Source organism: Ornithorhynchus anatinus, chromosome 2 (genome assembly GCF_004115215.2).
Source record: "Ornithorhynchus anatinus isolate Pmale09 chromosome 2, mOrnAna1.pri.v4, whole genome shotgun sequence".
Classification (NCBI taxonomy): domain Eukaryota; kingdom Metazoa; phylum Chordata; class Mammalia; order Monotremata; family Ornithorhynchidae; genus Ornithorhynchus; species Ornithorhynchus anatinus.
In genome coordinates, this window is record NC_041729.1 from 74,169,254 (window position 1) to 74,195,961 (window position 26,708).

Below are 26,708 nucleotides of genomic sequence, written 5' to 3' on the forward strand. Positions count from 1 at the left end.
CCACAAGAGCTTATGGTCTAGAGGGTGAGACAGACATTAACATCATGTGTAGAGCACTGTACTAAGCACTTGGGAGAGAACAATATACCAATATATCAGAGTTGGTAGGCACATTCCTTGCCCACAGTGAGCTTACAGTCTAGAGGTCCGTACCAAATACTGTTAAGAAAACAACAACCAAAAACCAAGGTAACAGGGGGAATCGGTTAGAGGTGCTGGTCTCAATGTTTGTATTTTTTGACCCTGTGCCCTGGTGGGATGGAGTCAGGGCCTACTGGTTACCCCAAGTTTCTTGGTTGTCATGCTGCCAAGTGTCTCTCTCAGAAAATACTGCAGGACAGGCAGATGTGTTACATCAGGCTGCTGCTCTTGCCTTCCTCTTCAGCTGGGACAAAGACGGTCGTCAGGGAAACAGCTTATCTAGAGTATCGCAGATGGGATGGAGCTTCAGCTATGGGGAAATTTGAAGAATTCGGTTGTAACCCCATCTGAACTGGCTGATCGTTGGCTGGAGAGCTGAGCAGTTAATCAGTGGTATTTGAGTGCTTACTGTGTGCAGAACACTGTACTAAACGCTTGGGAGAGTACAACATAGTTGGTAGACAGGTTTCCTGCCCACTATGAGCTTACAGTCTAGAGGTTAATTAGGGAAGTCCCACATCTGCCTCTTAAGTTTTTAGTTTGCTGTATGAAGTTCCTGGTCTTTCTTTTTTTTTTCCCAGGCAATATACCCTCTGGAGAGTTTTTCCTCTTCTGTGCTTCCTTTCCACATGCTAGGCTGATAATCTAGCTCACCTGCCACTTGCTTTGAAACTAACTCTGACTCCAGCCAAGTGGTTACCCATGTGAATTTGGAGTTTCAGAAGTTTGCAGTCATCTCTGTTCTCTTCTCTCTTACCGTACCCTCCTCCTCCATCCTCCTTCTCTCCTTAGAAGTTGCTGTGGGCCTCTCTCCATGCCGCTGACACGCCAATGATCAACTTCGATCTCCATCAGTTTGCCAAAGGAGGGAAGATAGAAAAACTGGAGAATCTGCTGAGGCCTCAGTTAAAGTTGCACTGGGATGAGTTTGACATTTTTGTAAAGGGCAAGACTTTAAGCCCACGGTGAGTTCCCCACTGGTTGTTCTTTTCTCAGTCAGTCTTATCTATTGAGTGCTTACTGTGTGCAGAGCACTGTACTGCTAGGAAGGCACAGTGTAACAATTTAAGACACATTCCTGTCCGCCACAAACTTACAGTGTAGCTCATACTAGGCTGTTTTCTCTCCCTCATGTATAGAGAGAAAAAACAGAGGTTCCATTTCCTCTGAAGATGATTTTTGTTCAGCTAGCCCCCAAAGTAGAAGGGCTGTTCTAGGGATTGTTTTGGTTTTTGCTTCAGACTGTTGTTGTTAGGTTGTTGGGGGCAGGGAACATGAATAGTGACTCTGCTTTTTTGTAGTCTCTCAAGTGCTTAGTACAGTGCTCTGCCACTGATGGATTGATTTGCTCTGGAGGAAATTATTTTCTCTTTAAGCATTTCAAGTATTTTGAGTCCCAGAGCCAGTGATGTCAGGACTATGGAGGAGGTATTTCCTCTCATATTTTTGGATGAGATTGTCATTTTTGGCTTTGTTTTGCAAATGCTGCATGTTCATTCAGTCGTATTTATTGAGAGCATACTATACGCAAAGCACCATACTAAGCACTTGGAAGAGTCCAATATAACAGTAACCAGACATTTTCCCTGCCATGATGATCCTATATTCATTCATTCAATAGTGTTTATTGAGTGCTTACTATGTGCAGAGCACTGTACTAAGTGCTTGGAATGTACAATTTGGCAACAGATGGAAACAATCCCTGCCCAATAATGGGCTCAAAGTCTAAATGGGGTAATAATAATAATGATAGTATTTGTTAAGCGCTTACTATGTGCTAGGCACTGTTCTAAGCGCTGGGATAGATAGAAGGTAATCAGATTGACCCATGTAGAGTTCACAGTCTTAATCCCCATTTTACAGATGAGGGAACTGAGGCACAGAGAAATTAAATGACTTGCCTAAAGTCACATAGCTGAGAGGTGGCGGAGCCAGGATTAGAATCCATGACCTCTGATTCCCAAGCCCGTGCTCTTTCCACTAAGCCACGCTGCTTCTCCTAAGAGGGAGAAACAACAGTCTGTGTCTGTCCACACAATTGCTTTCATTGTGTCAGGACATAACAGCCCAGAGAGTATAGCCCATTAGATAAAAGCCTTGGTCTGGGAGTAAGTCAGTCACTCACTTGTATTATTGAGCACTTACTATGTGCAGAACACTGTACTAGGAGCTTGGGAAAGTGCAATAAAACAATAACAACACTAAGGAGAGATGCAAGGCAAAGTAACAGCCATACAGGGAGGGTCTATAAACGTTTCCTCCATTGCCACTACAAACAAATGATCCATTTGTCTTTCTGTTGTCATTTCCTGAAGTTTCCAGACAGGAACGCTGCGAATGAACTGCCTTGACTGTCTGGACCGAACCAACAACGTGCAGAGCTTCATTGCGCTTGAGGTCAGTCCGCCGAGGGCAACGGGGCTCTTAGAGCCAGTTGGCTCTGGCAGCCAGAAGCGGCTGGTAGTGGCCACCGTGGAAACCAGGTCTCCGCAGGTCATCCGGGTTGAAGTCTTTAGACCGTAAACTCGTTGTGGGCAGGGAACGTGTCTACAGACTCTGCTGTAGAGAACTCTCCCAAGTGCCCTGCACACAATAAGTGTTCAATACATACCATTGATTGAGCACATCGAACTCTCCCCAACTCTCAGTACAGTACTCTGCACACTGTAAGCATTCAGTAAATACCACTGATTGAGTGAGTAATTGATTGAATCTTCGGGATGGCTGCAAAGTATTGGAACGAGGAGGGACAGCATTGTTTAGGGCTGGCTGGTGGTCGCGATTGTCCCTGTCTGACAGGAGAGCCCCATTGCTGCTTGTGTTTTGGAATCCCTTATCTCCCCAGGATTGACTGTTGGACTGTGCTCTTGGAATTACAATTGGAGCACTGGATCAATATATATATATGTATATATATATTTGGTATTTACTAAGCACTTACTGTGTGCCAACCACTGTTTTAAACACTAGGGTAGATACAAGGTAATCAGGATGGACATAGTCCCTGTCTGATGTGGGGCTCACAGTCTTCATCCCCATTTTACAGATGAGGGAACTGAGGCACAGAAAAGTCAAGTGACTTGCCCAAGGTCACACATGTGGGTGAGGAGAAGAGGCGTGCCGGAGGAATAGACTCTATCCAAGACTGGGAATCTGAAGAGCTGAGTTCTCCATCTGCCTCTGCCACCAACCTGCTCAGCGGCCTTGAGCAACTTGGAGGACCTAATAAAAATAATAACTGCTCAGTTGTTAGAACAGTGCTTGGCACATAGTAAGCGCTTAACAAATACGATCATTATTACTAAGGTGTCTGGTAGGCACTTACTGTGTGCCAAGCACTGTGTTTAGCACTGGGGTGGGTACAAGATAATCAGATCAGACATTGTCCCTGGGCCACTTGGCACTTATTTTCTTAGCTGGAAGAAGAACAGATAATGAGTCCCCACTTTGCCAATGAAGGAAGTGACTCACTCAAGGTCACACAGCAGACAAGTGGCAGAGCCAGGATAAGAACCCAGCTCCCCTGACTCCCAGCCCCGTGTTCTCTCCACAAGGCCACACTATTTTCCTGTATGAACCTCTGTGGTTCTCTAGACCGTCTCTGGACCAACATCTTGTCTGAAAAGTGGAAGCCGTGGAAATGCTGCCCTGGTTTTGATAGCATCCCAGTGCTTCTCCTCAGGGTCAAGGTTCCCCCCTAGAGGAATCACTGCCCCAGCCAACCAGGGCCCCCTTTAGCTCTTAATCCTGGGATCCATTGTCATGGTGGAGCAGGTGGGCCTCCTCCCACTGCCCACAACGATTGGCCCCAGAAGTAGTGGGGAGAAGCAGCGTGGCCTAGCGGATAGAGCACGGGCCTGGGAGTCAGAAGGACCTGGGTTCTAATCCTGACTCTGCCACTCATTTGCTCTGTGATATTTGGGCAAGTCACTTCACTTTTCTGGGACTCAGTCACCTCATCTGTAAAATGAGGATTAATTCTGTGAGCCCCATTTGGGACGTGGACTGTATCCAGCTTAATGATCTTATACCTACTCCAGTGCTAGAACAGTGCCTGGCACATTGAAATCGCCTAACAAATACCATAAAAAAAGTAGAGGTTTCTCTAAACTGCTGGTCACCCAATGGCTGTGTTTGAGCCCTGGCAAATCAAATCTGACTTGGCAGATTTAGCCCCAGATGGTGCTCTGGTGGACCAGGAGCCTAACCTACCCTCTGCAGGAGCACTCCCTCTCCAGGGTGACCAATCTGGCGAGGGCCCCAACCAATCAATCAGTGGTATTTATTGAGCACTGTACGAAGCACTTGGGAGAGTACAATTCAGCAGAATTATCAGACGTGTTCCTTGCCCATAATGAGCTTTCAAGAAGCACAGGGAAACAGCATGATCTAGTGGAAAGAAAATGGACTTGGAGCTCAGAGGACCTGGGTTCTAATCCCACCTCTGTCACTTGTCTGCTGGGTGACCTTGGGCAAATTACTTCACTTCTCTGTGCCTCAGTTCCCTTATCTGTAAAATGGGAATTAAGAATGTGAGCCCCATGTGGGAGAGGGACTATATCCAACCCAATTACCTTGTATCTACCCCAGGCTTAGAACATAACTTAGCACATAGTAAGTGCTTAACAAATACCACTATAATTATTATTATTGTTATTATTATTGTTATGTCTGAGGCCACGTTAGGCTTGAAGGGATGGCCATTTGATTGATCGGCTCACCGAGAGACTGGCCGCCACCTGAACGCAACTCTCTGGTGGGCTATATGTCAATTATAGTAATAATTGTGGTATTCGTTAAGTGCTTACTGTGTGCCTGGCACTGTACTGAGCGCTGGAGTGGATACCAGCAAATCGGGTTGGACACAGTCCCTGTTCAAAGTGGGGCTCACAGTTTGAATCCCATTCTACTGAACTGAGGCCCAGAGAAGTGAAATTAGTCGCACAGCAGACAAGTGGCAGAGCCGGGATTAGAACCCATGACCTTCTGACTCATAGGCCCGTGCAGTGAGGATGGACAATGACATGCCCTTCTTACTTGTGATCCAGGTTCTGCACATTCAGCTAGAGAGCCTGGGCCTGGATTCGAAGCCCATAGTTGAGCGCTTTGTGGAATTCTACAAGGTCATGTGGTCTTTCAACGGGCACAACTTGAGCAAAGTGTTCACCGGCAGCCGGGCCCTGGAAGGAAAGGCCAAGGTAGGATGGGGACGACTGACCTTCGGGAGAAGTCACCGCTCTCTTCCCATGCCCTTTCCCATCCCTATCCCCTCCCCACCTTTCTCTCCGACCTCTAGCTCCCTTCAGCTCCTGGCCACCCCAGTCACCAAAACCTTGGGGGTATTTGCTGCAGGTGGGGAAGCTCAAGGACGGAGCCCGGTCTATGTCCCGCACGATCCAATCCAACTTCTTCGATGGAGTGAAGCAGGAGGCCATTAGGCTGCTGCTGGTGGGGGACATCTACAGCGAGGAGTATGCGGACAAGGGAAGAATGCTCGTGGACAGCTCAGCCCTGCTAGGTAGGTGTCTGCCATATACCCTGCCCTTTCTCCCCAGAACCCGGGGTTTTGGGCCTAGCAGCCACGGGGCTCTTCAGGAGTGTTGAGAAGTTGCAGTTCAGGCCTTGGCTCTGATGGCTGGGATTCCTGCACTATTCTTAGCCACACCAAGCCTCGTGGAAAGGGGATTGGTCAGTCCAAAGATCTTCCCAATTGGAATGTACTGAATTTGGCCTGACTCCCAGATGCCAGAGGCACCAGGCCTCATGGATAAGTGGGTGTTTGACCCTTGCAAGTTTTTTTTTTATTGCATTTACGTGCTTACTATGGGCCAGGCACTGTACTAGACACTAGGGTAGATGCAAGGTAATCAAGTCGGGTACAGTCCTGGGCCCACACGGGACTCACGGTCTTAATCCCCGTCTTACAGATGAGGTAACTGAGGCACAGAGAAGCGAAATTATTTATCCAAGGTCACATAGCAGACAAGTGGCGAAGCCAGAGTTAGAACCCAGGTGCTCCTGACTCCCAGACCTGTGCTCTGTCCACTAGGCCTTGCTGCTTCACAGTTGGTTCCTTTCCTCCCCTTTTCATGTCAGTAATAACTGTGGTATTTGTTAAGCACTTACTATGTGCCAGTCACTCTTCTAAGCACATCATCTGCCCTTGGTTTGATCTTTTTCTGTGAGGGCAGAAACAGAGACTGGAGTTTACTCCAGGAGGGGTAGTTTCTTTTTTCCCTAACAAAGACTGAATCCATTGCAGGGTTGTCTGTCCTGGGGTGACATGCCAGCCCATGCTGGCTCCATGCAAGAAGCAATAGAGCCTACCAAATAGTTTAAGGGTCAGGAAGTCAGGAGGACCTGGGTTCCAATCCTGACTCTGCCACTTGCCCAATCCGCCACTCCGCCACCTTGGGCAACTCACTTCTTTGTACCTCAGTTACCTGTCTGCTAAATGGGGATTAAGACTGTGAGTCCTGTGTGGGACGTGGACAGTGCCCACCTACCTGATTAGCTAGTATCTACTCCAGCATTTAGTTCAGTGCCTGGCACATAGTAAGCGTTTAGCAAATACCATTTTAAAATAAAGGTAGCCACGGGAAGGCATAGGAACCGGTAGCCCTTTCTGATTTGACCTATTTGCAGAGAGCCTGGGCACCAGACAACATCTTTGCTCCATGTCTCTGCCTGTCCTCCCCTCCATGGGCCAGTGACTCTCTGGGATGGCACACAGCTCTTCTGAGATGCAGACCTTTACAAGAAAACCACCATCACACTTCCCTCTGGTAACCTGGCATGAAGAATGCCAGCCCGCCATGTGGGACTTCTTGGGACTGGATTTGGTGATAATTTCTGTTGCTGGAAACCCAGGAATGATGATGATGTTGGTTCATTCACTCTTTCAATGTTATTTATTGAGTATTTACTGTGTGCAGAGCACTGTTCTAAATGCTTGGGAGAGTACTGTACAACAATAAACCGAAACATTCCCTGCCCACAATGAGCTTACAGTCTAGATTGGGGGGAGACAGACATTAATGTAAATAAGTTACAGATATGTGCGTAAGTGCTGTGGGGCTGGTAGAGGGGAAGAATAAAGGCAGTTGGAGAAGAGGAGAGGGGAGCTTAGTCAGGGAAGGCCTCCTGGAGGAGATGTGCTTTCAATAAGGCTTTGAAGAGGTGATAATGCTAATAATAATCATGGTATTTGCTCAGTGCTTATTATGTGTCAAGCACTGCGGCAGATACAAGATAATCAGGTCAGTCCTCCCACATGAGGATCACTGTCTGAAACGGAGGGAAAACAGATATTTATCCCCACTTTTCAGATAAACAAACCGAGGCACAGAGAAGTGAAGTGACTTTCCCAAGGCTACACAACACGCAAGTTGACAGATCTGGAATTAGAACCCAGATCCCCTGACTCTCAGATCCATGCTCATTCCACTATCCCATGTCTTCAGTGATCCCTGGGGGCAGTGGTGGGTAATTTCTCAATTTATCATTCAGTGGTATTCACTGACTGCTTACCGTGTGCTAAACTCTCTCCTGAGCCCTTGGGAGAGTACAATACAACAGAGATGGTAGACACTTTCCCTGTCCACGGAGAGCTTACAGTCTTCTTGTACAGAAATGTTTGCTGTGGTTATAAAATGTATAATTTTATTAAGAATTGTTAAGGAGTTTACTAATTCAGAAATGTTTCTCCAATGTAGTGATATAAAATGTCATTTAACAACCCCATGGCTCCTCTCCCAAACCATTTCCAGTTAAAGGCTAACATTTCCTGATTAATCTGTATTTCATTTCCACTCAGGCATATGCTATTTTGTTTGGACTCTGGTCATTCTCCAAGCACAATAAAAGCAGAGTTAAAAGCGGCTCTGAGAAGTTTGGGTTTGTATTTAGTGTTGTTTACTTGAGAATAGAGTTCATGTACAGTTATCTTCTTAAATATACACAGAAACTAGTTTTAAAGAGTGCTCTGTGGCCTGGAACTAAGGCAGGTTACAAATGTTTTCTCGAGCCTAACGGCACCATTTTGGGGGTTAAGGACCTCTAGGCCTCCCAGGGCCCCGCATGAGTTGCGAACATGAAGGTAACCTCTGCCAGTTGTCAGCTCTGTGACCTTGGGAAAGTCGCTTCACTTCTCTGTGCCTGTTTCCTCATCCGTAAAATGGGGATTAAAGCTGTGAGTCCCTTGTGGGACATGGATTGTGACCAACCTGATTGTCTTCTATCTACTGAGCGCTTAGTACAGTGCCTGGCACATAGTAAGGCCTTAAAAATACCATTAAAAAGCAAACAAACCAAACAAAAAAAGCCCTCTCCATACGGGGCAGTGTCTCATCCAGCCCTGCGCTTCAACTTGTCAGCCTGCATTGTTTGACTCCACTTCCTGGTGAGTTAAAACTTGGGTTTCCATCTCTCCCAGCCACCCATTCGTCTCTAGGCTTCTCAGTCAAGCCAGGAGGGCCAGATTGTCTTTCCGCCTCAGTGCAGACCATTTTTGGTTCTCTGTAATTTCGCAGACCAATTCGTGCCAGTTGCGGTGTATTTGAAGTCCTGACAGGGTGATGATTTCCTGTCAGATGAGGGAGGTGCTCAGCTGTGGGGGAAGCAAAAGTAGCAGTCTTCCTCATATATAGCAGTCTTCTTCCTAAATGGAGGATGAAGGGAAGATCTGCATACAACTGGGGAAGGGAATTTCTGTGAATACACACTTCTCTCGCCTTTCCTCTCCCTCTTCCTCTGTAACTCCGTAGTCTAAAAAAAGCTTTTCCCTGCCGAGTTACCTTTGGTTGAAGTTGAATATCCTGAGAACTATGTCACTCCTCCCCTCAGACCTCAAGTATACCTAGCTCATGTACCTGGCTCACATATGTGGTCAAACAATCTAATTGCACCCTTGCCAGGGCAATCAAATGTAACTGTTATCGTCCCAAGTAGAGTAACAGAAGAGTTATTCTGCCTTTTCCTCATGATTCCTTACAGTAGAAGATAATTAACTTGCCCTCTAAACTGTAGCTCCCCCTTTAATAATAATAATAATGGTATTTGTTAAGCACTTACTATGTGCCAAGCACTGTTCTAAGCACTGGGTTTTAACAAATACCACAAGGTAATCAGGTTGTCCCACATGGGGCTCACAGACTTAATCGGCTCATAGACTTAATCCCCATTTTACAGATGAGGGAACTGAGGCCCAGAGAAGTGAAGTGACTTGCCCAAAGTCATACAGCTGATAAGTGGCAGATCCAGGATTAGAACCCATGACCTCTGACTCCCACGTCCATGCTCTTTCCACTAAACCATGCTGCTTCTAGACTGCAAGCTTGTAGTGTGTCTGCTTATTTTTATATTGTACTCTCCCAAGCGCTTAGTACAGTGCTTTGCACACAGAAACTGCTCAACAAATATAATGGAATGAATGAATGAACTTGCAGCCTAGTGGATCGAGCATGGGCCTGGGAGCCAGAAGGACCTGTATCCTAATCCCAGCTCACCACTCATCTGCTGTGTGACCCTGGGCAAGTCACTTAACTTCACTGGGCCTCAGTGACCTCATCTATAAAATGGGGATTAAACCTGGGAGCCCCATGTAGGATGTGGACTGCTTCAAACCTGATTATCTTGCATCTACTCCAGCGATTAGTACAGTGCCTGGCAATTGTGTTTACTGAGTATTTATTGTGTATAGAGCTTAGAACAGTGCTCAGCACTTAGAACAGTGCTTGGCACAACTAAGCGCTTAACAAGTACTATAGTTATTATTATTTATTATTATAGAGCACTGTACTAAGTGCTTGTTGTTGTCTTATGCTGTCAAATCATGTGCGACCCATAGTGACGCCATGGACACATCTCTCCCGGAATGCCCCACCTCCATCTGCAATCGTTCTGGTAGTGTATCCGTAGAGTTTTCTTGGTAAAAATATGGAAGCGGTTTACCATTGCCTCCTTCCACACAATAAACCTGAGTCTCCACCCTCACTCTCTCCCTTGCCGCTGCTGCCCAGCACAGGTGAGTTTTGACTTGTAGCAGATTGCCTTCCACTCGCTAGCTACTGCCCAAGCTAGCAATGGAATAGACAAGCCTCTGCTTGACTCTCCCTCCCATAGTCAAGACTGGTAGAGTCCTGGAAACTCTCCAGGTGTGACCCTGAGAGGTGACTAAGTTCTTGGCAGAGAACAATACAACAACATAACAAAATGTGTAGACACGTTCTCTCCCCGCAATGAGTGTACCATATAGAAGACGCATAGTAAGCATTTAACAAATACCATAAATAGAAAACTTACCATGTGGAGAGGTGGTGGTGTGATGTGTAAACATGGGAACGGATTGCTCTTCCTCCAGGGACGGCCAGCATGCTGAAGGCAATGGCTGAGCGGCAGTCAGAATTCACCAATTTCAAGCGGATCCGCGTGGCCGTGGGGACCTGGAATGTGAATGGAGGGAAGCAGTTCCGGAGCCACCTCCTGAGCACCAGCGAGCTGACGGACTGGCTGCTGGATTCTCCCAAGCTCGCAGGCGCGGCCTACTTCCTGGGTGAGAGTGGCCAACTATTGGCGTCATTTGGAGACTCCAGGTCTGGGGACAGGATGAGGGCTGCAGAGTGTTAGGAAGCAGTGCAGGCTAATGGCTAGAACATGGGCCTTGAAGTCAGGAGGACCTGGATTCTACTCCCACCTCTGCCACTTATCTGCTATGTGACTTTGGTCAAGTCACTTGTATGTTCCTTAGTTCCGTCATCTGGAAAATGGGAATCACAACTTGGAGCCCTGGGACTCTGATGAGCTTAAATGTATCCCAGCACTTAGTAAAGTGCGTGGCATATAGTAAGCGTGTAGCAAATACCGTGAAAAAAGTTTTGTAATAGTAATAATCAGTTACTGGTATTTATTGAGCACTTACTGTATGTGGAGCACTGTATTAAGCACTTGGAAGAGTACTGTACAACAGAGTCATCTCTGCCCACAAAAAGGTTACAGTCTAGAGGGGTAGAGAAGACATTAAAATAAAATATGGATCTGTACATTAGTGCCGGGGACTGAGAGTGGGGGAAAATCAAGTGAAATCAAGTGATGCAGAAGGGAGGAGTACAGGAATTGAGGGCTTTTCCAAGGAGGAGATGTAATTTTAGTAAAGCTTTGAAGGTAAGGAGAATGGTGATTTGTCTGCTATGGAGAGGGAGGGAGAGCCAGGCTAGAGCCAGTGCTTAGAAGAGTTCTTGGGACATAGTAAGCACTTAACAAGTACCATTATTATTATTAGAGGGAGGATGTGGGCAAGAGGTTGTCAGCGAGATAGATGAAAGTACAGTGAGTTGGTTGGTGTTAAAGGAGCAAAGTATGCTAGCTGGGTCATAGTAGGAAATCAGCAAAGTAAGGAATGGGGGGGAGAGCTGATTGCTTTAAAGCCAGTGGTAAGGAAGTTCTGTTTGGTGTGGAGGTGGATGGGCTTCCACTGGAGATTCTTGAGAAGTAGAGAGGCATGAACCAAACTTTTTTGGTAGAAAAATGATCTAGGCAACAGAGTGAAGAAATGAACTGGAGTAGGGAGTCAGGAAGCAGGGAGATCAGTAAGGAGACTGATGCAGTAATCAAGGAAGTATATGGTAATTGCTTGAATCAGTGGTGGTAGCCATTTGGAGTGGAAAGAGCAGATTTTATATATGTTGTGAAGGTAGAACTGACAGGATTTGGTGAAATATTGAATATATGGGACAGGGACTGTGTCCAACCTGATTAACTTCTGTCTACCCCAGTGTAGCGTGCCTGGTACTTATTGCTTAACAACTAACATTAAAAATATCAAGTTATCCCCCAAGTGGCAGTGGGGCTGTGATGGGAGATCATTACCTTCAGATTTAACTGGACAGAAAAAAAGTCGCTGAGAATTCCCTGCTGATGCTTTGAGAACTTGCTATTGTGTGGTGATGATGTGGTAGAGAGGAGAAAAGAGAAGAAAGCAGTGCATTTCCATCATAGGTGACAGATTCAGGCAGTGGAACAAGCCAGTGGCTTAGAACCAGCAACACATTAAGCCACTGGCACATGGCTTGCTCCTCGTTGACCTTAACCAAGCGAATACCATTGTGGATTAGCTGCCAAGCGACCTCAGAGAACAGAGGTCCTGACCAAATGAAAATTCACTTGAGCAGCAGAGGCAGCATGGATCCTTGGGAGAATAAGAGAATAGTTTCTCTGGGAAAAAAACCCCAGTGATTTAAAGTCACCGACGATCAGCTAATCCAAGTATCTGTGCCCTCTCCCCGTTTTCTCTCTCCCAAGATGACAGCAGCTCACCTGACATATTTGCAGTGGGGTTTGAAGAGATGGTGGAACTGAGTGCCGGAAATATTGTCAATGCCAGGTAAGGAGGGAGAGAGCCGGCCATTTGCAAAAGCGAGAGGCGGAGAGGGATTTTTTTTCAATGACAAATCAATAAACCCTCTTGAGGCGATAGGACCTGATCAATATGCAGGTTCCAACAGCTGCCGCTGAAATGAATCAGTTGTTTGATTTATGGCAAATTGCAACACATTCATTTGTCATTTGATGCAGTCTTTCTTCAGCAGCCTTCTTTTTGAAGAGAGGGCTGATATTCACTGTGAGGCTGTGTCACATATTGCACGTAATGCATATAGGATGATTGAGACCAGGAATGATCTAAAGTTCCACTTTAATTAAAGGTATTCGACTTGACAGTATTTTTTTTTTTGACTCCTGCTCTTTCCTTACTCCTAGCACGACCAATAGAAAAACATGGGGTGAGCAGCTTCAGAAAGCTATTTCCCAGACTCATAAATACATTCTGTTGACTTCGGCCCAACTGGTGGGTGTCTGTCTTTACATCTTCGTCCGTCCTCACCATGTCCCGTTCATCAGGTAGGATTGTTTTTCTAATTCAGAGTTAATAATAAGTACCATTATTATTATTGTGGTACTTAAGTGCTTACTCTGTGCCAAGCATTCTTCCAAGACCTGGAGTAGATACAAGTCAATCAGGTTGGACACAGTCCCTGTCCCACATGGGGCTCACACTCTTAATCCCCATTTTTACAGATGAGGTAACTGAGGCTCAGAGAAATGAAGTGACTTGCCCAGGGTCACATAACAGACATGTGGCGGAGCTGGAATTAGAATGCAAGGTTTTCTGACTCCAGGCCTGTGCTCTATTTTCAAATCTATGTTGTTTCTCATTCATTATTAATTAATTAGTTGTTAGTTATTATTTTGGTGTTGAGGACAAGGTTCACCCAACCTGGATTTTTGTTTCCTACAAGCCCCTGCTAGGACAATTGGTTATTTTTTTATGTTGTTGCTGTCAAATCATTTTTTTTTTATTCTAGCTGAACAAGAGAAGCAGTGTGGCCTAATAAAAAGAGGCTGGGCTTGGGAGCCAGAGGAACTGGGGTCTAATCCCAGGTCTGCCACTTGCCAGCTGGGAGACTTTGGACAAGCTATTAAACTTCTTAACCCCTCAGTTTCCTTGTCAGCAAAATGGAGATTCAGTACCTGCTCTCCCTCTCTTCTAGACTGTGAGCCCCATGTGGGACAGGGACTATGTCCGACCTGATTAACTTGAGAATTAACTTGAGAAATTCAAGGTAGAAATGGATTTCTGGGGATATTTTTTTTAAATGGCCTTTTTTAAGTGCTTACTATGTGCCAGGCACTGCTCTAAGCCCAAGGTAAAAAGGCCAAACACAGTCCCTATCGTACATGAGACTCATTGTTTTAATCCCCATTTTCCAGATGAAGGCCCAGAGAAGTGAAGTGACTTGCCAAAGGTCACACAGCAGACAGGTGGCAGAGTCAGGATTAGAATCCAGGTACTTCTGAGTCCATTACCTTGATCCACCTAGGCTCACTAAGTTTTGAGATGTCCAAGTAGGCTAGTTTATTCCTTTTATTCATTCATTCATTCAATCATATTTATTGAGCACTTACTGTGTGCAAAGCACTTTACCAAGTGCTTGAGAGAGCAAACAAACCGACACATTCAAACGAACAGACAAATATAACAACAGGCACATTCCTGCCCACAAAGAGTTCATCACAGTCTAGAAGGGGAAACACACCTTAATTAAATAACTATATATATAAATTACAGGTATATACATATGTGCTGTGGGGATGGGAGAGTGGATGAAAGAAGAAGCAAGTCAGAGTGGCACAGAAGGGAGTGGGGGAAGAGAGGAGAGCTTAGTGAAGACTTCTTGGAGGACATGTGCCTTCGGTAAGGGTAATGTGCCTTCCTCTGATCTGAAAGCCTTTGGTCTAGATGGGAAACCCTGCAGGACATGGAAGGATGTGGAAAGGGGTGGAGGAGGTGCTGAGCCTGAACACAAATCTACATCTCCTCCCCTGTTCTCTCCCGCTCCCTTCAGGCTCTTATCTCCTCCTGCCTCCAGGACATCTCCACCTGGATGTCTGCCGCCACCTAAAACTCAACATGTCCAAAACCGAGCTCCCAAGCCCTGTCCCCTTCCTGACTTCCCTGTCACTGTGGATGGTACAACCATCCTTCCCATCTCTCAAGCCCGCAACCTTGGTGTCATCCTTGACTCAGCTCTCTCATTCACCCCACACATCCAATCCGTCACCAAGGCCTGCCAGTCTCACCTTTACAATATCGCCAAGATCAGCCCTATCCTCTCCATCCAAATGGTTATTTTACTGGTACAGGCTCTCATAATATCCCGGCTGGATTATTGTGTCAGCTTTCTCTCTAATCTCCCTTCCTCCTGTCTCTCCCCGCTCCAGTTCATTCTTCAATCCACTGCCCGGCAACCTCTGCACGAAACAATAACTCTAGGCTTCAAGACACTCCATCACCTTGCCCCCTCCTACCACTCCTCCCTTCTCTCTTTCTACTGCCCACCGCGCACACTCGACTCTTCTGCTGCTCCCTCCTCACCGACCCCAGTTCACGTCTACCGACCCCAGTTCACGTCTATCCTGCCGTCGACCCCTGGCCCATATCCTCCTGCTGTCCTGGAATGCCCTCCATCCTCACCTCCGCCAAACTAACTCTCTTCCCCTCTTCCCCTACTGAGAGCTCACCTCCTCCAAGAGGCCTTCCCAGACTGAGTTTCCCCTTTTCCCTCTGCTCCCTCTGCTGCCTCTCTGCCCCCCACTTCACCTCCCCTCAGCTAAGTCCCCTTTCCCCCCATTCCCTCTCATCCTCCCTCTCTCCCTTCCCCTCCCCTCAGCACTATGCTCATTTGTATATATTTTTATTACCCTATTTATTTTGTTAATGAGGTGTACATCCCCTTGATTCTATTTATTGCTATCAAGTTGTCTTGCTTTTGTCTTTCTGTCTCCCCCGATTAGACTGTAAGCCCATTAATGAGCAGGGATTGTCTCTATCTGTTGCCGAATTGTACATTCCAAGCACTTAGTACAGTGCTCTGCACATAGTAAGCGCTCAATAAATACTATTGAATGAATGAATGAACACGGATAGTTCAGTGGTGCCTAGGCCTCCCTAAACATTTCCCAGGGTCTGGGTGATGCAGAATCGGCACCTGTTGCAAGTTATCACTGTCGGGTTGGCATCTAAGTAATCCTGTCCCCGCCGCCTCCCGTGTCGCTCAACGCTCCCCCACCCAAAGAGTTAGACATTTGTTTTTTACATTAAGGATGCCTTCTTGGAATGTTGAGCACCACCTCAGAGTTGAAATGATGTGCAGCTGCCTAGTCAGTCCCCATTTCAGTAGGATCAGATGTTTGCATTATACAAAGCTCTATTTAAAGCCACTCCTCAAGACCGACAGAAGACGACCCTATTTTCATGGCTTTTGTAACGACTCTTGTTGCTAAATTCTACCCGGCCTAATCTGCCCAGAGTGGCAAAAGTAATCATCTGACCAAAAGCCCTGATCAATATGGAGTCCTATAATTGTGTGGGAGAGGTGGATGGATAGAGAGGGGAAATCAAAGATGAAAGGGAGGCAGGAAATGAGACTGAATTAATCTTTAGCCTTGTGGTGGTTATGAGAAATTACTTTTGAGCAAAGAAATGATCAAGTGGGTGTCACAGCAAGGCACCATGACTAAAAATTTTGCCTTCCAGAATTTATTTTCATTCGAAGCAAAACTAGCCAAAGATGATGGTATTCATTTTAATAATTATAATGGTAGTACTTGTAAAGTGCTTACTATATGCCAAGCACTGGTGTAGATATTGTAAAATCTGATCAAGTGCTGTGTCCATTCATTCTTTGTCATATTTATTGAGCTCTTACTCTGTGCAGAGCACTGTACTAAGCGTTTAAGAGGGTACAAAACAATAAATGGACACATTCCCTGCCCATACTGAGCTTATCCCACATCTAACCCACAGTCTAAGGTTCATTCATTCATTCATTCATTCAATAGTATTTATTGAGCGCTTACTATGTGCAGAGCACTGTACTAAGCACTTGGAATGAACAAGTCGGCAACAGATAGAGACAGTCCCTGCCGTTTGACGGGCTTACAGTCTAATCGGGGGAGACGGACAGACAAGAACAATGGCAATAAATAGAGTCAAGGGGAAGAACATCTCGTAAAAACAATGGCAACTAAATAGAATCAAGGCAGTGTACAATTCATTAACAAAATAAATAGGGTAATGGAAATATATACAGGTGAGCGGACGAGTACAGTGCTGTGGGGATGGGAAGGGAGAGGTGGAGGAGCAGAGGGAAAGGGGGAAAAGAGGGTTTAGCTGCGGAGAGGTAAAGGGGGGGTGGCAGAGGGAGTAGAGGGAGAAGAGGAGCTCAGGCTGGGAAGGCCTCTTGGAGGAGGTGAGTTTTAAGTAGGGTTTTGAAGAGGGGAAGAGAATCAGTTTGGTGGAGGTGAGGAGGGAGGGCGTTCCAGGACCGCGGGAGGCAGGTAGAACAGATATCCCATTTTACAGATGAGGAACAGAGGCACTGAAAAGTCAAGTGACTTCCCCAAGGTGTCACAGCAGGCAAATGGCAGAGCCTGGATTGGTACCTGGGTACTTGTACCCACCCAGTGTAGCTTAGTTGAAAGAGCATGGGCGTGGGATTCAGAGGTCATGGGTTCCAATCCCTGCTCCGCCACTTGTCAGCTTTGTGACTTTGGGCAAGTCACTTAACTTCTCTGTGCTTCAGTTACCTCATTTGTAAAATGAGGTTGAAGATAGTGATCCCCACATGGGACAACCTGATTACCTTGTATCTACACTCCAGGGCTTAGAACAATGCTTGACACGTAGTAAGCACTCAACAAATACCACCACTATTATTATTACAAGACTGTGAGCCATTTGTGTGGCAGGGACTGCATCTAACCTGATTAGCTTGTATCTACCTCACCACCTAGAACAATGTTTGACACATAGTAAACGCTTAACAATACCATCGTCATCATCATGACCCAGCAGACTGTGGTGCAACGAAGACTTGAACCTAGGACTCCTGACTTCCAGTCTTGCGCTCTCTCCCCTGGGACATGGTGCCTTCTGACAGGGCTAGAGGGACACTTATTTTATAGAAGAATGCTGTTTTTCTAACATTTCTGTGAGAAACCGTGCTAGGTAGAAGCAAAACCGTGCTAGGTAGAAGCACAGACAGACCCAACGTGGCAGTCATTATGAAATGGAGAACTCTCCTTAAGCAGAAGTTTAGAGAAGATCAGAAGGCCGAACCATAGATCCAAAAACAACAGGCGCTGCATTTGGCAAATACATCATTATTATTATTGCTATAGAAGCAGTGTAGCCTAGTGGATAGAGCATGGGCCTGGGAGTCAGAAGGACCTGGATTCTTCTCCCGGCTTCGCCACTTGTCTGCTGTGTGACCTTGGGCCAAGTCAGTTAACTTCTCTTTGCTCAGTTCCCTCACTTGTAAAATGGGGTTAAGACTGTGAGTCCCATGTGGGGCAGGGACTGTGTTCAATCTGACACAGATATCTTGTATCTATCCCAGCACTTACAACAGTGCCTGGCACATAGTAGGTGCTTAACAAATACCATTATTATTATTGGGTTCCTTGACGTGCCCACTTTGGGAAGGATAGTTTGTCGCACCTAGGTCTTTAATGCCATACCCATTTACATGGATAATAACATCCCGACATTTATTTATCCTCATCCTCTCAAAGAAAACAGAAGTCACTACTTTGGTCCTCATTTTTGTGTTCCAGGGATGTAGCGGTAGACACAGTGAAGACCGGAATGGGAGGAAAAGCTGGGAATAAGGGTGCTGTTGGCATCCGTTTTCAATTCCACAGCACCAGCTTTTGCTTCATCTGCAGCCATTTGACGGCTGGACAGACCCAGGTGAAAGAAAGGAACGAAGACTATAAAGAGATTACTCAGAAGCTCAGTTTCCCAATGGTAAGAGAGATGCTGGTGGCCATTTAATGGAGGGTGGGGTGTTGTTTTAAAGTTAGGGTCCCCCAGTACATCTCTGAAAGATGGGGAGCTGGAGGATTCTGAGCTCCTGACTACTTGTCCCAAGTGTTTGTCCCTGTATGTTTGCTGCTGTTCTTCTAAAAGGTGGAGATGGGAAGGGCAAAACGAAGGGTGTATTCACACTTGCAAAAAATCAATCAGTCATATTTATGGAGCACTTACAGTGTGCAGAGCACTCTATTAAGTGCTTGGGAGAGTACAGTGCAACAGAGTTGGCAGACACATTCCCTGCCCACAGTAAACTTAGTCTAGAAGGGGAGACATAGCATTGGTGTTTAAGTACCATGTTCTTCAAACTCCTTTATTTTCCATAAATCAATGGTATTTATTGAGTGCTTAATATGTGCGGAGCACTGTACTAAATGCATGGGAGAGTACAATACAGCAGAGTTGGAAGACAAGTTGCCTGCCCACAATGAGCTTACAGTCTAGAGGAGGAAACAGACAATAATATAATTTATAATATGGTTCAGTTCATCGAAGTGTTTATTAATAATGTTCATACAGGCCCCTGATAAGTGTATCCATTAGAAAAGTCAATAAATTCTTGTTAAACAGTCCTTGAAACTGGGGGCTGGAATTCCAAATGAGCTGTAAAAACCAGCCTCTGATGTCCAGTGGAGGGAAAATGTAAACAAGGCTGCCCTCTTGTGAGAGAGATAGAGATTTAAGATGCACTGCTGTAAAAGCACAAATTGTCTATTCAATTTGACCTACTAGATGTTTTCCATGCTTTTAAAGCTGATTGACATCAGTCAATAAATTGATTGATATTGATTAATATTTTGATGCATAAGCACACAGGTCCTCACTTCTAATGTTTGAGGTAGATGAGCAAATGGAGGCTACTGACTTGGTAGCTAATCAAACCCTGGCAGTAAGTTCTCTTGTTGTTTCTTTTTCTCTTGTCGTTTGTCATGATTTAGTTTTTTAAACCCCAAGCTGGCCTCAATTTTAAAACGTTGTTCTAACCCCATTACATTTCTTTGCGTGATATTAAAGCAACAACGAAAATTGTTGTAACAGATCTTGAAAAGGAATATCTGGTCTTAAATGGCTGTAAGTGTCTACAGTGCTGTCCTTAAGGATTGCTATCCTCAACACACTTCACTTTCTAGTAGATGCTCAATCACTGGGGCATTTTATCTTCTTCATTTGAGGAGCAGCGTGGCCTAGTGGCTAGAGTACAGCCTGGGAGTCAGAAAGACCTGGTTTCTGAATGTGGCTCTACTTGTCTGCTGTGTGATTTCAGACAAGTCACTTCAGTTCTGTGCATCAGTTACCACATCTCTCAAATGGGGATGAAGACTGTGAGCCCTATATGGAACAGAGACTGTGTCCAACTTGATTTACTTTTATCTACCACAGTGCTTAGTCCAGTGCCGGGCAAATAGTAAGTGCTTAACAAATACCATAAAAAAAGCGGGAAAGGGCAGAGAATCGTGGGGCACTGATACAGGCATTAAGCAGAGGGATGTTTTGGAGATATTTTCCATTTAGCATTGGACTCTTCCCCACAGGGCTCAGTAAAAATAATCATATAAAGGGATCATCCAGATAGGATAGTTGGGGAGGGGATATACCGTCTTGTCTACACAAGTCGGAGTTCTTGCCAAGGAATTTAGTCAATTAGTCATTACTTTTATTGAGTGCTTACTATGTGCAGAGCATTGTGCTCAGTGCTTGGAGAGTACAGTACAACAGAGTTGGCAGACACATTCCCTGCCCACAGTAAGCATACAGTCCAGCTTTCAGTCAAAGAAAAGGTGTCCTCAGACAAAATGTTACTGACTGCCTTTTTTATGGTATTTTGTAAGCGCTTACTATTGTGTCAAAAGCTGTTCCAAACACTGGCTTAGTTTCAAGTTAATTTGGTTGGACCCAGTCCTTGTCCTGCATGGGGCTCACAGTCTAAGTAGGAGGGAGAACAGGTAAAACTGTTAAAATCCTCATTTTACAGTTGAGGGAACTGAGGCACAGAGAAGTGAGATGATTTGCCCAAGGTCACAAAATCAACTGGCAGAGCTGGTTTTAGAACCCAGGTCCTCTGACTCCCCAGGCTCATTTTCCTTTTACTAGGCTATGTTGTTGTCTTTGTTGTATTTCCCATATTTCCAGCCCATTATCTGGAGGGAAAGGGCTCTTTAAGTCTTCTCGAAATGAGATTATTTTTGTAGAAAGAAAGAGGTTTGTTATCAGTTGATTGGAATCTGTATTTTGGTAATTTTTTTTTCCAAAATGTGCTTTTTCTAATGGTGAGTTCCTTTTAAACCTCTGAATATTTATCACCAATAGGGAAGAAATGTCTTCTCCCATGATTATGTGTTCTGGTGTGGTGATTTCAACTATCGCATTGATCTTACCTACGAAGAAGTCTTTTATTTTGTTAAACGACAAGATTGGAAGAAACTTTTGGAATTTGACCAGTTACAACTACAGAAATCAAGTGGAAAAGTGGGTATTTTTTTTTCCATTTTGCTCCAATTTAACTCAGTAATTTCTCCTAAATCCCATACATCTATTCATTTTTCTAAGTGAATGAGAAAAGTCTTTCTAATCCCGTAGAAAATGTGTCTAGTTGGGGAATCGGAATATATGTGTGGGCAAGTATGTGAATGCATACACATCCTCCCTGCATCTGTTCCCAGGCAGTTTAGGATTGATAATTACGGTTTTTGTTAAGTGTTCACTATGTGCCAAGCACTGTACTGAGCACTGGAGTAGATTCAGCGTCATCAGGTTGGACACAGTCCTTGTCCCACATGAGACTCCGTAGTCTAAGGAGAAGGGACAACAGGTGTTGAATCCCCGTTTTGCAGATGAGGAAACTGAGGCCCAGAGAAGTGACTTGCACAAGGTCACACAACAGACATGTGGCAGAGTGGGGATTAGAACCTGGGTGCCGTGACACCCAGACCCATGCTCATTCTTCTTGGTGGGGGCAGATGGGAATTAAAGCCATACAAGCCAAGCCATGCAACAGGCCTCTGATACAAGTCCAGCTCAGGAAGCCCAACCCTGATCCCACTGCTGATGGAAATAATAATAATAACTATGGCACAATTATTCTGGTTGGACACAGTTCCTGTCCCACACGGGGCGCTCAGTCTTAACCCACATTTGTACAGATAGATGAGGTAACTGAGGGCCAGAGAAGTGAAGTGAGTTGCCCAAGGTCACAGACCAGACATGCGGCAAAGTCAGGATTAGAACCCAAGTCATCCTGACCCCCAAGCCCATGCTGTATCCACTAGGCCACACTGCTTCTTTCCAAGATCTTAAATAATCCAATCCATCCATCCAATCCATCACCAACACCTGCTGGTCCCACCTTCACAATATCGCCAAGATCTGCCCTTTCCTGTCCATCCAAACTGCTATTGTGCTGGTACTAGCTCTCATAATATCCCCAACTGGTTTATTGCATCAGCCTCCTCTTTGATCTCACATCCTCAGTGGAAAGAGCATGTGCTTTGGAGTCAGAGGTCATGAGTTTGAATCCCATCTCTGCCACTTGTCAGCTGTGTAACTGTGGGCAAGTCACTTAACTTCTCTGTGCCTCAGTTACCTCATCTGTAAAATGGGCATTAAGACTGTGAACCCCACGTGGGACATCCTGATTCCCCTGTGTCTACCCCAGTGCTTAGAACAGTGCTCGGCACATAGTAAGCGCTTAACAAATACCAACATTATTATTATTATTATTCATTCCACTCCCCGGATCATCTTTCTACAGAAATGCTCTGGGCATGTCACTCCCTTCCTCAAAAACCTCCAGTGGTTGCCTATCAACCTTTGCATGAAACAAAAACTCCTCACTCTTGGCTTCAAAGCTTTCCATCACCTTGCCCCCTCCTACCTCACTTCCCTTCTCTCCTTCTCTAACCCACCCCGTATACTCTGCTCCCCTGCCACTCACCTCCTCACGGTCCCTTGCTCACACCTGTCCCGCCGTCGACCCTGGTCTATGTCCTACTGCTGACCTGGAATGCCCTCCCTCCTCACATCCCCCAAACTAACTCTCTTCCCCTATTCAAAGCCCTACTGAGAGCTCACCTCCTCCAGGAGGCCTTCCCAGACTAAGCCCTCCCTTTCCCTTTCCTCCTCCCCTCCCCATCCCTCCTTCTCCCGCCCTCTGCTCTTCCCCCTTCCCCTTCCCACAGCACTGTGCTCATTTGTATATATTATTTATAACTCTATTTATTTTGTTAATGATGTGTATATATCTCTGATTCTATTTATCTTGATGTTATTTACGTCAGACTACTTGTTTAGTTTTGTTCTGTTTTGTTTTGTTGTCTGTCTCCCATGTTTAGACTGTGAGCCCGTTGTTGGGCAGGGATTGTCTCTATCTGTTGCCGAATCGTACATTCCAATCATTCATTCAATAGTATTTATTGAGCACTTACTATGTGCAGAGCACTGTACTAAGCACTTGGAATGTACAAATCAACAACAGATAGAGACAGTCCCTGCCCATTGATGGGCTTCAGTCTAATCGAGGGAGACAGACAAAAACAATAGCAATAAGTATAATCAAGGTGATGTACATCTCATTAACAAAATAAATAGGGTAATAAAAATATATACAATTGAGCGAACGAGCACAGTGCTGAGGGGAAGGTAAGGGAGAGGGGGAGAAGCAGAGGGAAAGGGGGGAAAAGAGGGCTTAGCTGAGGGGAGGTGAAGGGGGAGCAGAGGGAAAAGGGGAAGCTCGGTCTGGGAAGGCCTCTTGGAGGAGGTGAGCTGTAAGTAGGGTTTTGAAGAGGGGAAGAGAATTAGTTTGGCGGAGGTGAGGAGGGAGGGCATTCCAGGACAATGGGAGGACGTGGGCCAGGGGTCGACGGCGGGGTAGGCGAGAACGGGGTACGGTGAGGAGGTGGGCGGCAGAGGAACGGAGAGTGCCGGGTGGGCAGTAGAAAGAGAGAAGGGAGGAGAGGTAGGAGGGGGCAAGGTGATGGAGAACCTTGAAACCTAGAGTGAGAAGTTTTTGTTTCGTGCGGAGGTTTATAGGCAACCACTGGAAGTTTTTAAGAAGGGGAGTGACATTCCCAGAACGTTTCTATGGGAAGATGAGCCAGGCAGCGGAATGAAGAATAGACTGGTGCGGGGAGAAACAGGAGGAAGGGAGATCAGAGAGAAGGCTGACACAGTAATCCAGCCGGGATATTATGAGAGCCTGTACCAGTAAGATAGCCATTTAGATGGAGAGGAAAGGGCGGATATTGGCGATATTATAAAGGTGAGACCGGCAGGTTTTGGTGACATATCGGATGTGTGGGGTGAATGAGAGAGCCGAGTCAAAGATGATACCAAGGTTGCGGGCTTGAGAGACGGGAAGGATGTCGCACCATCCACAGTGATACTGAAGTCAGGAATAATAATAATAATAATAATAATGTTGGTATTTGTTAAGCGCTTACTATGTGCCGAGCACTGTTCTAAGCACTGGGGTAGACACAGGGGAATCAGGATGTCCCACGTGGGGTTCACAGTCTTAATGCCCATTTTACAGATGAGGTAACTGAGGCACAGAGAAGTTAAGTGACTTGCCCACAGTCACACAGCTGACAAGTGGCAGAGCTGGGATTAGAACTCATGACCTCTGACTCCAAAGCCCGTGGTCTTTCCACTGAGCTACACTGCTTCTCTTAGCTACGCTGCTTGTATTCTCCCAGGTGCTTAGTACAGTGCTTTACACCTAGTAAGTGCTCAATAAATATGATTGAATTAATGTTGGTATTTGTTAAGCGCTTACTATGTGCCGAGCACTGTTCTAAGCGCTGGGGTAGACACAGGGGAATCAGGATGTCCCACGTGGGGCTCACAGTCTTAATACCCATTTTACAGATGAGGTAACTGAGGCACAGAGAAGTTAAGTGACTTGCCCACAGTCACACAGCTGACAAGTGGCAGAGCTGGGATTCGAACTTATGACCTCTGACTCCAAAGCCCAAGCTCTTTCTACTGAGCCACGCTGCTTCTAGGAAGAGGACAGGGCTTGGGAGGGAAGATGAGGAGCTCAGTTTTGGCCATGTTGAGTTTTAGGTGGCGGGCAGACATCCAGGTAGAGATGTCTTGAAGGCAGGAGGAGAGTATAGTGCCCTGTACATAGTAAGCACTCAATAAATACGATTGAATGAATGAATGAATGAATGAATGAGTAATGGTTGGTGATCCCATCTGCCCAGAGTCCAGTCGGTCATTCAGGTTATGTGACTTTCTCCTCAATAGATTTTTAAAGACTTCCATGAAGGAACCATTAATTTTGGTCCCACATACAAGTATGATGTGGGCTCAGAGGCTTATGACACAAGTGACAAGTGCCGAACCCCAGCCTGGACTGACCGAGTGCTTTGGTGGAGAAAGAAACATCCCTTTGATAAAACAGGTATGTGGGAGTGATGTAATGATAAGGGGAAGTCCTGTGACGTGTAAGTAGGCGAGTTTGGAAAGGTATTTAATGAAGATAATAATGATATTTGTTAAGCATTTTGTTTTAGTGGTAATTAAGTACTTAGTCATATTTATTGAGAGCTTACTGTGTGCAAAAGACTGTACTAAGCCCTTACTGTGTGCCAGACACTGTACTAAGTTTGGAGTAGATACAAGCTCTTCAGGTTGGATAAAGGCCATGACCCAAATGGGCCTCATAACCTTAATCCCCATTTTACAGATGAAGTCAGTGAGGCACAGAGAAATTAAGTGACTTGCCCAAGGTCACACAGCAGACAAGTATGGAGCTGAATTAGAACCCAGAGCCTTCTGACTGCCAATCTCATTCTATATCCTTTAGACTGTGAGCCTTTTGTTGGGTTGGAATTGTGTCTATTTGTTGCCAAATTGTACTTTGCAAGCACTTAGTACAGTGCTCTGAACACAGTAAGCGCTCAATAAATACGATTGAATGAATTAGCCCACCATACATCAAGCACTGTGCTAAGCACTAGAGTAGATACAAGACCATCAGGTCCCACATGGGGCTCACAATCTAAGTTGAATGGAGAAGAGGTAATGAATCCCCATTTTGCAGATGAGGAAACTAAGGCCCAGTGAAGTGACTTGCCCAAGGTCACACAACAGACAAATGGCAGAACTGGAATTAGAACCCAGGTCCTTTGATTCCCAGACCGGTGCTTTTTCCACTAGACCACCCTGCCTCTTTGAATCCCAGATCCTGTTCTCTGAGCCCCCTTCGTTCATGCCCAGCCCTGACAGCTATGTCCTTCACAGCCCTGGCTACTGGGCCTGCAGTGAACGAGTCAACCAGTCAGTGGTATTTATCGAGAGCTTACTATGTGCAGAACACTGTACTAAGCACTTAGGAGAGTTCAACACAATAGTACTAGTGGACACATTCCCTGCACCATAAATAAGATGAAGGGACAAAGCTTGTTTTTCTTCCTCCTTCGTAGTAGCAGACCCACAGCCACAAGGACCCTTACTTCTGGAGAAGGTGAAAGGGAACAGAGCCCTCCCCCTGCCCTGACCAATGTCACTTCCTCCTCACCTCCCTCGTATCTTTAGCAAATGTCTCACCTCTGGTCCTGTCAGCTCCTCCCTTAGAATATGAGCCCATCTAGGGCACGGACTGTTTCTTCTTACTTCTTCTGTGTGCTCCTAGGCACTATTCATGGTAGGCAATCAGTACAATGCTCTGCACATTGTAAGTGCCCAGTAAATGTCGCTGCTGATAATGTAGTTCCTCTACATGAGGAATGAGGATGTTCAAGGTCATTCATTCGTTCAGTCGTATTTATTGAGTGGTAACTGTCTGAAAAGCACTCTAATAATAGTTATGGTACTTTTTAAATGCTTACTATATGCCAGGCACTGATCTAAGTGCTGCGGTAGGTACAAGATAATCGGGTTGGACATTGTCCCTGTCCCACATAGGGCTCACAGTCTTAATCCCCATTTTACAGATGAGGGAATTGAGGCCCACAGAAGTGAAGAACCTTGCCCAAGGTTGCACAGCAGACAAGTGGCGGAGCTGGCATTAGGACCCATGATGTTCTGACTCCCAAGCCCATGCTCTATCCACTACGCCATAGTACTTCTACTAAGCTCTTGGGAGAGTGTAGTATAACAATAAACAGACACATTCCGTGCCCACAATGAGCAT

General features: G+C 45.7%; 1 protein-coding gene and 1 non-coding gene across 3 annotated transcripts in view; one reads left to right on the forward strand and one right to left on the reverse strand.

The window, feature by feature from the left end:
• SYNJ2 (synaptojanin 2) overlaps positions 1 to 26,708 on the forward strand; it is an 87,333-nt gene that overhangs the window by 31,691 nt on the left and 28,934 nt on the right. For both annotated transcript variants that reach the window (XM_029057576.2, XM_029057577.1), the window contains 10 exons: positions 934 to 1,106; positions 2,457 to 2,538; positions 5,190 to 5,339; positions 5,494 to 5,659; positions 10,502 to 10,693; positions 12,439 to 12,520; positions 12,895 to 13,035; positions 18,313 to 18,505; positions 20,879 to 21,037; positions 24,818 to 24,974. In XM_029057576.2, the coding sequence (XP_028913409.2) occupies positions 934 to 1,106; positions 2,457 to 2,538; positions 5,190 to 5,339; positions 5,494 to 5,659; positions 10,502 to 10,693; positions 12,439 to 12,520; positions 12,895 to 13,035; positions 18,313 to 18,505; positions 20,879 to 21,037; positions 24,818 to 24,974 (1,495 nt within the window). The remainder of the gene's footprint in view (positions 1 to 933; positions 1,107 to 2,456; positions 2,539 to 5,189; positions 5,340 to 5,493; positions 5,660 to 10,501; positions 10,694 to 12,438; positions 12,521 to 12,894; positions 13,036 to 18,312; positions 18,506 to 20,878; positions 21,038 to 24,817; positions 24,975 to 26,708) is intronic.
• LOC114809525 lies at positions 10,176 to 10,313 on the reverse strand. Its single transcript, XR_003757304.1, has one exon. It is a non-coding gene; the product is annotated as a small nucleolar RNA SNORA7 (small nucleolar RNA).